The sequence below is a fragment of the Ursus maritimus genome, unplaced genomic scaffold (genome assembly GCF_017311325.1).
Source record: "Ursus maritimus isolate PB19 unplaced genomic scaffold, ASM1731132v1 scaffold_25, whole genome shotgun sequence".
NCBI lineage: Eukaryota > Metazoa > Chordata > Mammalia > Carnivora > Ursidae > Ursus > Ursus maritimus.
This window is the reverse complement of record NW_024425008.1, coordinates 26,156,481-26,170,587: the sequence shown is the minus strand read 5'-3', so window position 1 is coordinate 26,170,587 and position 14,107 is coordinate 26,156,481. Positions and strand designations below refer to the sequence as shown.

Here is a 14,107-nt window from a genome sequence, read left to right as displayed (position 1 = left end):
CCCAGGAGCCCCTTCTTTTACTTTTTTTAAATAGCAGTTTGTTGAGATATAATTCACATACCCTACAATTCACCTACTTACAATGTGCAATTCAGTGGCTTTTAATATATTTAGAGTTGTACAGCTATCACCACAATTGTAGAACATTTTTATCTTCCCAAAAAGAAATACTGTACCCATTAGCATTCATTTCTTATTTGCCTCCTAGGCCTACAGGTCTAGGCCACCGCTAATCCGCTTTCTGTCTTTATGAATTTACCTATTCTCGACATTTCATATGAACGGAATCATACAGTATGTGGTCTTCGTGACTGGTTTCTTTCACATAACGTAATGTTTTCAATGTTTGTGTTGTAGCATGTATCAGTACTTAACTTCTTTTTATGGCCAAATAATATTCCATTGTATAGATATATTTATCCACCAGTTCTCCGCATTATACTTATCCCCCAGTTAATGGACATTTAGATTTTTTTCTATTTGGCTAGTATGAATAATGCTGCTGTAAACATTTATTTACAAGTTTTTGTGCGGATTTACCTTTCTGTTCTCTTGGACTTACAACTAGAAGTGGAATTCTTGGATCATATGATAACTCTACGTCTGACTTTTTTGAGGAACGTCAGACTGTCTTCCATACTGGCTGTACCATTTTACACTCCCACAACAGTGTATGAGAACTCCAGTTTCTCCATATTCTTGCCAGTACTTGTTTTTGTTTTCAAACGTTATTTATCCTAGTGAATGTGAATGTGAATGTGAATCTCATTGCTTAGATTTGTATTTGACTAATAACTAATGATATTGAGCATGTTTTCATGTACTTATTGGCCAGTTGTATATCTTCTTTGGAGAACTGTTTGTTTAGATCCTTTACCCATTTTTAAATTGGATTATTTGTATTTATTAGTTGTAAGAGTTCTTTATATAGTCTAGAAACAGGTCATTTATCATATGTATGCTTTGCAGAAGTTTTCTCCCATTTTGTGGGTTGTCTTTTTACTTTCTTGATGATGTCCTTTGAAGCACAAAATTTTAAGATTTTGTTTAAGTTCAGCTTATCTATTTTTGTTTTTGTTGCTTGTATTTTGGTTTCATACCTAAGAAACCATTGCCTAATCCAGTGTCCCGAAGATTTATGTATGCCTGTGTTTTCTTCTAAGAGTTTTATAGTTTTAACTCTTACATTTAGGTCTTTGATCCATTTTAAGTTAATTTTTGTATATGGGGTAAGGTAAGGATCCAGATTCATTGTTTTGCATGTGGAGAGCCAGTTGTTTCAAACATTATTTGTTGAAAAGACTATTCTTTTCCTATTGATTGTCTTGGCATTTTTGTTAAAAATCAGTTAACCATAAATGCAAGGATATATTTCTAGACTCCCAAATCTGCTTCAATGAACTTTACGTCTATCCTTATGCCACTACCCCCACCGTTTTGATTACTGTAGTTCTATACTAAGTTTTGAAATTGGGATGTGTGAGTTTTCCAACTTTGTTCTTCTTTTTCAAGATTGTTTTGGCTACTCTGGGTCTCTTGAATTTCCGTAAGAATTTTAACTTGTCAGTTGTTACAAAGAAGTCAGTTGGGATTTTGATAGAGATTGCATTGCATCCGTAGATCAGTTTGGGGAGTGTTCCCATCTTAATAATATTAAAATGATTAATGAGTGTAGTATGTCTTCTATTTACTTAGGTCTTTAATTTCTTTCAGTACTGTTTTGTAGTTTTCAAAGTATAAGTTTTACATTTTGTTAAATTAGTTCTTAAGTATTTTATTTTTTGATGTTATTAATGTTATTGTCTTCTTAATTTCATTTTCAGTTTGTTCATTGGTGCTTTATTTTTTTTCCAAGTTTTTATTTAAATTCCAGTTAACGTACAGTGTAATATTAGTTTCATGTGTAGAATTTAGTGGTTCATCACTTAAGTACAAGACCTGGTGCTCATCACAATTTGCCCTCCTTAATCCCCATCGCCTATCTAACCCATCCCCCCTGCCCATCTCCCCTCCAGTAACCATCAGTTAGTCCTCTATAGTTAGCAGTCTGTTTCTTGGTTTGCCTCTCTTTTTTCCCCCCTATGTTCATTTATTTCTTAAGCTCATTGGTACTTTAGAGAAATGCAGTTGACCTTTGAATAATGGGGCTTGAGGTGCCAAACCTCTGTGCAGTCGAAAATCTGTATATAACTTTTGACTCCCTCAAAGCTTAACTAGCCTACTTAATAGCTTACTGTTGACCTGAAACCTTACTTATAAACAGTTGATTAACTCATATTTTTATGCTACATGTATCATATAGTGTATTCTACAATAAAGTAACCTGGAGAAAAGAAAATGTTAAGAAAATCATAAGGAAGGGAAAATATATTTATATTACTGTATTTATCAAAAACAAATCTATGTGTAAGTGGACCTGCACGGTTTAAACCATGTTGTTCAAGGGTCGGCTGTATAATTTTGTATGTTGATCTTCTATCCTGCAACCTTACTGAACCCATTTATTAGTTCTAAAAGAGTTTCAGTAGATTACTTAAGGTTTTCTATATACAGGGGCGCCTGGATGGCTGAGTCAGTTAAGCATCTGATACCAGCTCAGGTCTTGATCTCAGGGTCGTGGGTTCAAGCCCATGTTGGGCTCCACACTGGGCATGGAACTTGCTTAAAAAAAAGAAAAAAAGATTTTCTATATACAAAATCATGTCATCTGCAAATATAGTTGTACTTCTTCATTTCCAGTCTGAATGCCTTTTATTTCATTGTCTTGCTTAATTTCCCTGGCTAGAAATTCCAGTACAGTGTTGAATAGAAGTGGCAAAACTGGACATCCTTGTCTTCTTCCTGACTTTAGGGAAAAAGCATTAAGTATGGTGTTAGTTGTGGGTTTTTTGTGGATGTCCTTTGTCAGGATGAGGAAATTACGTTTTCTTTTTTGTTGAGTGTTTTTATCATGAAGAGGTGTTGAATTTGATGCATTTGTTTTTTATTACGCTTTACCTTATACTACAAAATAAATTAAAGTCTCAGTTTAATTTATATTCATTTACTTGGTCTGGGTTGGAATTTACTTGGTATAAAGAAAAGATAGACTAAACAATTATTAATGTAAATAATTTCACGATGAGCATATTACCCTCTAAGAATAGCTTTACGAAATTTACCTTATTTTGATACAAGTTGTTTCCGCTAATTTATAGTCTAATCCTGTATGTTCATTTAGAAATTTCAGGGTTACTATTATTTGGCTAAATTTAATCACTTGCCATAGTTTTTAAAAAGCAGCATTTTATTGTAAAAAGACTGAGACGTCCCCATTCCTACTTCATCCCATCAGTCTATATTGATGAAGTTGGCTATACCAGAAACTCTTTGGTACAACTTCCTTAGGAGGTGGTACCGAAGGAAAACTCCCAAGTAGTAGATTTCTCTGCACTCTAGGCATATAATTTTTTGGAAAAAAATGACCATTTATATCTAGAAATTGTTTCACATCTAGATAAAATTCTAAAGAACAGTTAACTCTGGTCTTTAGATTTTTTATTTTCATCTATGAAGGAAGAGAAGGAGAGAAAAACTGGGACTCTTACAGCTGGATATTCTTCTTTGTGGCCTGACAGCAGAAATATTTGTCTGGCTTACTTTATAAGGCCTGTTGAGTCTCCCTCTGTAATAGAAGTTAAATTAACTGCAGTTGATTGATTGAGGAGGAAAATCTTATAGCCTTTAACCTCTAGATGGCAGCATGAGTCTTACTGTACTACCAGCTTTTCCTCAACCGTCTCTCTGGAACTGGGTTTCTGATTTAGGTAAGACATTCTTGTGACTTCACGAGACTTTTTGCCTAACTTTGTTGATGCCTTGCTTGATCTTTTAGATTTTTGTTTTTCCTTTTCATCTCCCCAGTTTTTAAATCCCTTTTCAAAGCAATATATATTTCTGATGCTCAGAGTGCTTTCGTTTCTCTATTGTCAAGAGATTTATGGAAAAAATTCTAAAAATGCGGTAGTTTAATTCAATAGATTCCGTACCTGGATATAAGCCCCTCAGAATGGGCTCAGTTCTCTCGTCTCAGCTTATCTTGTTCTGTCCTTTGACTCTGCAGGCTACTGTGTGAGAACAGACACCGCTTTAAGTTAAGGCAGAAACGTTGGCTAAAATTGAGGAAATAAATTTGAACTCATTAGTCGCTCTTCAAGAAGAATCTACTCATTTTAAAATAAAACTTGCAAATATTTAGCCATTTTGAGTAATGAGATAATAGGAAAAGAATGAGGTATTCAATTCAGCAACTCTTTGAGTGGTGACCTCCTGCAGGGCTCTGCAGGGGCTATGAAGAGGAATAAGACATAATTACTGCCCTTGTGCAGATTAAAATCTAGTAGGAAAGGGAGATAAGACAATTAAGTAAATGATTCTTAATAAAAGGTAGAGGAGATAAGCTCCATAAGAGTACAAAGATCTATGGGGTTGGGGAGAAGAGGATAATTACATTAGATTGCTATAGGAATGGCAGGTATGTTTCACTCTGTATATCAACATGGATTGATTAGTAAGGATTGTCTAGGGCCATTGAATTGAGGATTTTGAGAAGGAGCCTAGATTCAGAGAAGTCAGTTAGCATTGTCTGCTGTGGACAAGAGGGAAGGGTTTGGTAGTATTTGCTATTTCTGGATCATTGAAAATAGACCTTACAGAACACATAGGAGCTTGTTAGGTGGGAGTGGGAAGGGACCATATTCCAGGTGGAGTGAATATTCAGAGCAAAACAGAGTTTGAAGGAATAGCTGTGCTCAAGGAATGGTGGGAGTGATCTAATCTGGTTCTTAAGGAGCCTAGGTTACATCAAGGTTCATAAGAACTAAGGCAAGGAAGGAGACAGGGACTGGATTGAGGAGACCCTTAAATTCTAGGGGGTGAGGAGTTAGATTTAAAGGTAATGGAAGTATGTGAAATCTTTTTTAAGAGGTATTTTAGAGGCACCTGGGTGGCTCAGTCGGTCATGATCTCAGGGTCCTGGGATCGAGTCCCATGGTGGGGCTCCCTGCTCAGTGGAGAGTCTGCTTCTCCCTCTCCCATTGCCCCTCCCCCCCGCTCATGTCTCTCTCTCTCTCTCTCTCTCTCTTTCTCTCTCAAACAAATAAATAAAATCTTTAAAAAAAATAAAAGATATTTTAATGGCTGTAACATTAATTAATGTGTTTATTATAGATGGTTTATAGAGACACTTACTAAAAGAGACTTTACCATAAATCTGTTATTGTAAAGTTAAAGAAAAAAGTAGAAACTGTATAGCCTTACCACTAAGAAATAACACTGAATGTGTTTTTTGCCCCACTCTTTTCCCTTTGTGTATGGATGTTGTGTTTACGTTTCTGCTTGTGTCCATACATATACATAGACATGCTTTTTAACATAACCAAGACTATAGTATATGTATATAGTTTTAGCCTGTGCATTTTTTTCATTCTATCTTAAGCATTTTTCTGTGTCACTAAAAATTCTACCATTGAAGATTTCTGAGTAGGGAAGTCACATCGTTAGGAGGCATTGGTGCATGGGATGGATGGAACGGTAGAGCCAGGAGGCTGGAAGCTATTACGGGAGTCCAGCAAGAAGAGATGAGGGCTTGAATAAATGGTGGCAGTGAGAATGGAAAGAAGTGCACTGACAGTACATGCTTCAGCTGTATCATTTCTGGAACTGGGTAACTGGATGGATCTTAGAGGGTAAGCTGAAATTAGAGTCTACCATGATGTTTTAAGCCTGACTAATTACAGGGACTTCAGAAGAAGGAGAAAGATCCAGTTAAAGAAAAACATCACCAAACTCTTCTATATGTTTCTTTGGAGGGAGGGACCTAATTTTTTTTTTTTTTTTTAGAAATAAGTAAAAGCCATTTTTATAGGTGGATGTTATTAAAAGAGTGACAGCAAATACTCTTGTCTAGTTTGGGCAACAGGTAATGTTTTGGATAGATATTCTCCTTACAGGGAAATAAACATGTGAAACAAGATATCCATCACTTCAGAAATGGATTTGTGTGGTCCCTTTACAGTACTCTGGCAGATCATCAGCCTTCTCAGTTGAATAAATTACTTTTGATAGTTTTCTTCCATAGTAGTGATATTTTATTCACTTAGCTTATGGGTAGCTATTCAGGAAATTGGTGTGGCCTTTATATATAGTTGATGTCCAAATTTTTGTTAACTGGAAAAAAATTTCAGAAGTATAAATTTGAGATGGTGTGGTGACTACATTTACATGGTGAGCTTTGTATAATGTGTAGAATTGTCAAATCACTGTGATGTACACCTGCAGCTAATATAACATTGTATGTCAACTATACTTCAGAAATAAAGAAATATGTTTAAAATAACAGTATTTGTCCCCAAATATTTGATGTTGATACATCTGTTCATCAACAGCTATATTTGGATCATATCTGCAATAGGGTCAGTTCCTCCCAGAAGTGAAGACAGCATTTTACATGCAGCTGGAGATTTGTGAGATCTCTGACAGAGGGGAAGTCCACTGCCACTTTGTCTTCTAGAAAGGCACTTCCTACCCCTGCGTCCTTGTGAACAGCAAGTATTATAATTTTTAAAGTCATTGCTAACTTGGTAGGCAAAATATTAATATCTTGTTTTAGTGTTTGTTCCTTGTGAAGATGAACTTTTTAAAAAAATATTTCTTGATTATATCTGTTGACAGGGAAATTCAAGAAGGTATAAATTTAAATTATTTTAACCTGAAAAATAAAGCCAGGGAACTTGATGCAAAATCACCTTAAAGACAGTGTTATAATCTGCGCTTCTCAAAGACCAAATGAAATTTATCTTTTATTTTTTGTTTCAGACGTCGCCATTACCATTTCACCATAGTCATTAACATGGCATCCTATTTAGGTAGTAATACAGTATAAAATCTAGAAATCCCACTTTGAAGGGATCAAGGTTATTCCTCATAATTAGAAATTGTCAGTTTAGCCGTATTTTGTTTTTAAAAACCTATTATGATAATGGGAAATAAAACACGCCATTATTTCTCATTTGTCCCTTGGTTAACAAATTAGGATACACAAAGCCTCAAATTACCTTTAAGGCTTATAAGCATTCATATATTTTATCCATTAGTCAAGTTGTTTCATAAACCCAACGTTGCCTCTGAAATGGCTTCACACGCAAAGAGAATTTTACCATAAAATGCTTGTGGTATTCTATTCTCTTCTGATTTGGGGTGGGGGTTGGGGCAGGCAAGGATAGAGGAAAGTAAGCAGAGCATACATTAATTTGGGTGGGGTTGGTTTCAAAGTAGCATTCTGTTTAATTGTACAAAATATATGGTAGGGAAATGTACATAGTGGAACAATTTTAAAGTTCAACATTAGGGGAATAACCAAGTGAATTATAGTACCATCCACACAGGAGAAGATAATGTAGCCATTAAAAATGTTAAAGCATTAAAGAGAATTTAATTATAGAAAACTGCTCATTATATGTAAGGATAATTGCAAGTGAAAAAATCATAATGCAGAACACAAAATCAAGTTGTTCTTTGTCTTCCTTTTTGTTTTTGGTTTTGTTTGGAGATCGTGGGCATAGACAAGTGATGGGAAGGAAATACATCAATATGTTTTTTGTTTGTTTTTCTGCCCTAGAGGAAGAGACATTTATTCTGCCCTATAAGCATCAGAAATGCGCAAATATGCTTTAATGCCTATCTCAAGTGATTTTTTTGTTGTTGTTTAAATTTTTCTGCATTTTCCTTATTGCCCACAATGAGCACATTCTATTCTGTTGAGTTGAAAAAGTAAAGAAATAGAGAAGAATTGTATACCATTGTAGAAACAAAATTATAGTTACTTGAAAGGTCTCTCTCCTAATTTCCTGTGTAGTTAAAATTTTAAACTCTTTTATGGACCGTTTCTAAATAAAAATGACTAGGTCCATTAACAACAATTGATCACTTTAAGCAAGTGATGAATAGCAAGGGGAAAGTTGTGACACTTCATTTTCCATCCTTAGCATGTTCTTCCAGAAGTAGAAATTTGGGAATAAAAGTGGTAACCTGTTGGGTCAAGGGCAAGAGACGGCTTAGTTGGTGAAAGAGGTATCTTTTCATAGGCAAACATTGGCCAAGATTTTGTCCAGCTTTATGCTTTCAGCTTTTCTCTCCTGTAGTTGGAGAACAATATTCTTAGTATTAACTGCTCAGCAGGAGCAAAGAACTGTTTAAATGTATGTCAGTCTTACGTAAAATTGCAGCTCTTTAGTTGAGAAGTATGAGACCTCAGATTTAGGATATGAAAATATTTCACTGTGATGACATTTTTTGTTCTTTAATAAACTTTTTAAATGGAAGTATAATATACATAAAAGTACACAAATTACACCTTAATGAATTTTCAGAAAATTAGTACTTCTCTGTGACCATGACCCAGACCAGATGAAGATATAGAACCTTTCCAATATACAAAGCCACCTTCATTCTTCCAGTGACCTTCCCCTTCCCCAAAGGCAAGCAGTATTGTGACATGATATCATGAAAGAATTTTGTTTTTGAACTTTATGTTAACGGAATCACAAGTTAACATATTCTTTTGTATCTGGCCTTTTTTTTTTTTTAAGATTTTATTTATTTATTTGACAGAGAGAGAGACAGCTATTGAGAGAGGGAACACAAGCAGGGGGAGCGGGAGAGGGAGAAACAGGCTCTCAGCAGAGGAGCCTGATGCGGGCTCGATCCCATAACGCCAGGATCACGCCCTGAGCCAAAGGCAGACGCTTAACGACTGCGCCATCCAGGCGCCCCTTGTATCTGGCCTTTTTTGTTCAACATTTTGAACATCCATAGTGTTCCATTATGTTTAGCAGTCATTTGTTTATTTTCATCACTGTGTGGTATACCATTGCAAGCAAGAACACAACACAGTGTTTTCATTCTGCCAGTCATAAACATTGGGATTGTTTCCAGCTTTTGGTAATTACAAATACTCTGAGCATTCGTGGTATATGTCCTTTTTTTGGTATATGCATTTTTGTTGTATGTAAAACTAGGAGTAGAATTGCTGGGTTTTGGGTATATATATGTTTAGTTTTAATAGATACTACTTCCAAACAGTTTTCCAAAGTGATTATACCAATTTACAAGCCCTTCCACAATTTCAGTTGCACCAAGTCCTTACTAGCAGACATATTCTCAGTCTTTTAAATCCTAACCATTGTAAAATAAATAAATAAATAAATAAATAAATAAATAAATAAATAAATAAATAAATTCTAACCATTGTAATAGTTAGAATGGTATTGCAATGTAGTTTTAATTTCCATTTTCCCAATGACTAATGAGGTTGAGCCCCTTTTCATATATTCATTGGCCATTTGTATAACATCTTTTGTCAAGTGTTTATCATATCCTCTTGCCCATCTTTAAAAATTTGTCAATTTTTAAAAACTTGATTTGCAACTATTGTTAACAATCCAGATAGGCATTCTTTGTTAGTTACATAAATTGCAAATATCTTATCCCTCTCCATGGCTTGCCTTTTGATTTTCTAAATGGTATATTTTAATGAGCCAAAGTTTGCTTTTTTTCTCCCAACTTTATATTTTGTCAAGTTTCAAATGTCTTTAAAATGTTTCAAGAATAGGGGTGCCTGGGTGGCTCAGTCCGTTAAGCGTCTGTCTTTGGCTCAGGTCATGATCCCAGGGTCCTGGGATCGAGCCTCATGTTGGGCTCCCTGCTCAGCAGAGAGCCTGCTTCTCCCTCTCCCTCTGCCTGCCGCTCTGCCTACTTGAGCTCTCTCTCTAGCTCTCTGTCAAATAAATAAAATCTTAAAAAAAAAGTTTCGAGAATAATACTTCCATACAATACTTCCATAACCTTTACGTGTTCACCAGTTGTTAACATTTGTCACATTTGCTTTCTTTCCACATGTAATTTTAAGTTTATTGTTTTATTCTTGAACTATTTGAGAGCTAGCTACAGAAATCATGACACTTCAAAAATACTAGCATTTTTAAAGAATGAGGATATTCTCCTACATATGTACAATATAATTTTAACACACTCAAGAAATTTAACATGATACAATACAATCGTTTGTCATACAATCCATATTCAGATTTCTGCAATTTAAACAGAAGTTTTGAATTTTAGTGTAGTTCATTTTAGCAGTATTTTCCCTTTTTGTTGATGCCACACCTGTTATTTTAGTTTGGGTTATGATAATGTCAAAGCTGTAGTATCTTAGAAATAAATATTAAATTACTAGATATGTGACTTGGGCTGGCTGAATTCTTTTCTTCTCCCACTTCCTCTCCCTCTTGGGGATATCAAAATATCATTATTGGTTATGTAATAGAAAGAAAAAATACAAATGGACAAAGTGAGAGTATGTTTTCCGCAACTTAGCGGTTTCCTGATTTGATGGGTAAGTTTTCTGACAACCTTATTGAGTGATGCATTTTTAAATGTGTTATCATTTATCATGTGAAAATCCTTGGAAAACCACTTTCCTTGAAAAACCAAAACATCTTTAACTGTTTGTTGACTAACTTGGGCACCGTATGACAAAAAAACTTGCATAATGAACTAATAGCCAAGTTGATGCATATAATTGTTTTAGAATTGGAAAGGAAAGAATAAGGAAGATTTTAGTCTCACGTTAGTAATTAAAACTTGCATCACTTAATTATAAAAGCAGAAGACATCTTTTCAAGTGTGTATGGAAACCATTATGGCTAGTAGTGTAAGAAATATAGAGTAAATTTGTAATATAAAATGAAAATAGCAGTTCTAAGCTATGGAGAATTATAAGAATAGAGAAAAGTTGTTTGGGTGGGATGTGGAAACCACAGGGAATGATACGGGAGCCATTGATTTCAGTTGGATTATTAATGTCTTATCTAAGTGCTATGCTTATAGGCCTTATAGTTTGACCCTGAGTGGGAAATCTACCCTGTACAGTGGATTATTTTTTGAAACTGTTGAGCCTACTAGATAGGTTTCTTTTGAGAAATAGTTTTAAACATTAAAAAAAAAAAGTAACTTCATGGGGATTGGAACTACATCTTGTGAAAATGAATCTGTGTCAAATCCCCCAGTCAACTAGAAAGAAAAGCCAGCATGAAAAAGGAAATGCATTGCTGTGAAGACGACTGAGGAAAAAGCTTGTTTGGGCATCTTTGTTGTGAAGGTTTAGGAAATCACTGAAGCTTTAGTGGCTTCCTGTCCAGCATGTTTTTTATTTTTCAGTTCATAGACCTTTTGTAGAAACGAATACATTGTAACTAATGTAAAACATGTGAGCAGTGACTTTAAGTCCCTGTTTCATGGTTCCAAACATGTCCCCTGGGAGAGTAGTATGATCATTGGCATCACTTTGGACATTTTGTGAGGTTTGAGGTTGTGTGTGTGTGTGTGTGTGTGTGTGTGTGTTTAAAGATTTTGTTTATTTGAGAGTGAGCATGTGCATGAGTTGGGGGGAGAGGGAGAAGCAGACTCCCTGCTGAGCAGGGAGCCCAATGCAGGACTCCATCCCAGAGCCCTGAGATCAAGACCTGAGCTGAAGGCAGATGCTTAACTGACTGACCCACCCAGGTGCCCTGTGAGGTTTGTTTTTGAAAAGAAATCCTTAAGAGGTCAGATCCAAGGAATTATATCTATATTTGATAGGTTGAAAAGCTTAAGGTTGTCTGGCTTAAAGAAAGCTTTGGAAGGGTATACTATCCTATTGTAGTGAACAGCTTGTAGGAATTGCTTTTTCAAAATATAGCTTAAGAAGTACCTCTGTTTGGGGCACCTGGTGGCTCAGTCGGCTATGTGTCCTACTCTTGATTTCAGCTCTGGTCATGATCTCAGGGGCTTGGGATCGAGCCCTGTGTTGAGCTCCCTGCTCAGTGGAGAGTCTGCTTCTCCCTTTCTCTCTCCCTCTGCCTCTCCCCCGGCTCATGCTTGAGTGTGCTGTCTCTCAAATAAATAAATAAATAAAATCTTAAAAAAAAAAATTGGAGAATTCAGTTGTAAGTCTATGTGTAGGCAATTTATGAGGATCTACCCAGGAGATAGTTAAGTGTATGCATCTAGTGGCAGGAAATAGAGTTTTGAACATCATCAACTTACAAGTACTAATTAAAGCTATCAGTGAGAAAGAGATCACCCAGGAAGGATGTGTGATGTTAAAACAGAACTCTGGTGTGGTAGGCAGATTCTGAGATGGTCTCTCTGATCCCTGCTACTGGTATTTATGCCCTTGCATGATCTTATTATTCCCTTGAGTGTGGGCTAGATCTAGTGACAGCAGAAGTGATGGAATGCTACTTCTGTGATTAAATTACAAAAAGACCACGACTTCTGTCTTGTTCTCCCTCATTACCCTTTCAGAAAAGCAAGCTGCCATGTTGTGAGTATGGAGAAAAAAACTGGCTTGGGAATTATAAGAGCCTGGTCATTGGGAACAGACTTATTCCAATACTTACTAAACTTGACAACTTATCTCTCTCTGACCTCATTTTCCTTGTCTATAAAATGAAGGTAATAATAATACCAACTTCCTGGGTTGTTGAGAGGATTAAATTGGATGATGACTATAAAATGCCTAGTATGAATCTTTGTGACCTTGGATCTGGCCACAGATTCTTACATATGACACCAAAAAATACAAGGAACAAAATCAAAAATAGATAAATTGGACTTCATTAAAGTTAAAAACATTTGTGTATCAAAAGCCATTATCAAGAAAGTGAAATGACAACCCACAGAATGGGAGAAAACTTTTGCAAATCATTCATCTGATAAGAGGCTAGTATCTACAATATATAAAGAACTCTTAAAACTCAACAACAAAAAGACAAACAATCCAATCAAAAAATGGGCAAAGAACTTGAATGGACATTTCTCCAAAGAAGATATACAAATGGCTAATAAGCACATAAAAAGATGGTGAACATCATTAGTCATTAGGGAAATGCAAATCATAGACACAATGGGATTTCATTTCACACCCACTAAGATGGCTATAGTAGTAATAGTTTCTTAAAAACAAAAAATAACAAGTGTTGGCAAGGATATGGTGAAATTAGAACTCTCATATGTTGCTGGTGGACATGTAAAATGATGTGGCCACTGTGGGAAAGTTTGGTGGTTCCCTAAAGGTTAAACAGAATTACCACGTGACCCAGCAATTCCACTACTAGATATGTACCCAGAGAATTGAAGACAAGAGCTTACAGTCATATGTAAGAATCTGTGGCCAGATCCAAGGTCACAAAGATTCATACTAGGCATTTTATAGTCATCATCCAATTTAATCCTCTCAACAACCCAGGAAGTTGGTATTATTATTACCTTCATTTTATAGACAAGGAAAATGAGGTCAGAGAGAGATAAGTTGTCAAGTTTAGTAAGTATTGGAATAAGTCTGTTCCCAATGACCAGTACTACCAGTACTATAAGTACTATTCATGTTAGCCAAAAGGTGGAAACAACCCAAATGTCCATTAATAGAGATGAGTGGATCAACAAAATATGGTATATACATACAGCGGAATATTATTCAGCCATAAAAATGAATGAAGTACTGATACATCGTACAACATGGATGAATGTCAAAAACATTACACTGACAAGGAAGCCAGATACAAAAATATTACATATTGTATGATTCCATTTATATGAGACACCCTGGGTGGATAAACCCATAGAGACAGAGAGCAGATTCATGGTTGCCAATCAGGAGAAAGGACAGAAGAAGGGGTAGGAATAGGGAGTGACTGCTTTTAATGGGTACAGGAATTTCTTTTGGGGTGATGAAGAGGTTTTGGAATTCAATATAAGTGGTGGTTGCATAATATTACCATTAAAATGTACACTTAAAAATTCCACCTCAGTAAGAAAAATGCACAGGATGGCGTTTGACACCTAGTAAGATATTAATAAATTTTAGATTTTATTTTTGTCTAGTGTCACCTTTATCATTAATTTAGCTGAGTGACCTTGGGCATCAGTTTCCTCAGTTGAAAAACAAGTTGTTGGACTAGAAGACCCCTGAGATCCTTACAGCATTAAAATTCTATTATTTTAAGACATGATATTTAATTCATTGTGT

At 35.5% G+C, this 14,107-nt stretch overlaps 1 protein-coding gene across 3 annotated transcripts in view; it reads left to right on the top strand.

Moving 5' to 3' along the window:
- Positions 1–14,107, top strand: part of LIN52 (lin-52 DREAM MuvB core complex component) — a 106,904-nt gene that overhangs the window by 19,471 nt on the left and 73,326 nt on the right. Inside the window, exon 6 of one of the 3 annotated variants that reach the window (XM_040641664.1) lies at positions 6,426–6,573. The exons of the other annotated variants lie outside the window; for them this stretch is intronic. Coding sequence (XP_040497598.1) covers positions 6,426–6,451 — 26 coding nt within the window. The 3' untranslated portion in view covers positions 6,452–6,573. Of the gene's footprint in view, positions 1–6,425; positions 6,574–14,107 lie in introns of those variants that run through there. 3 annotated transcript variants of the gene reach the window in all.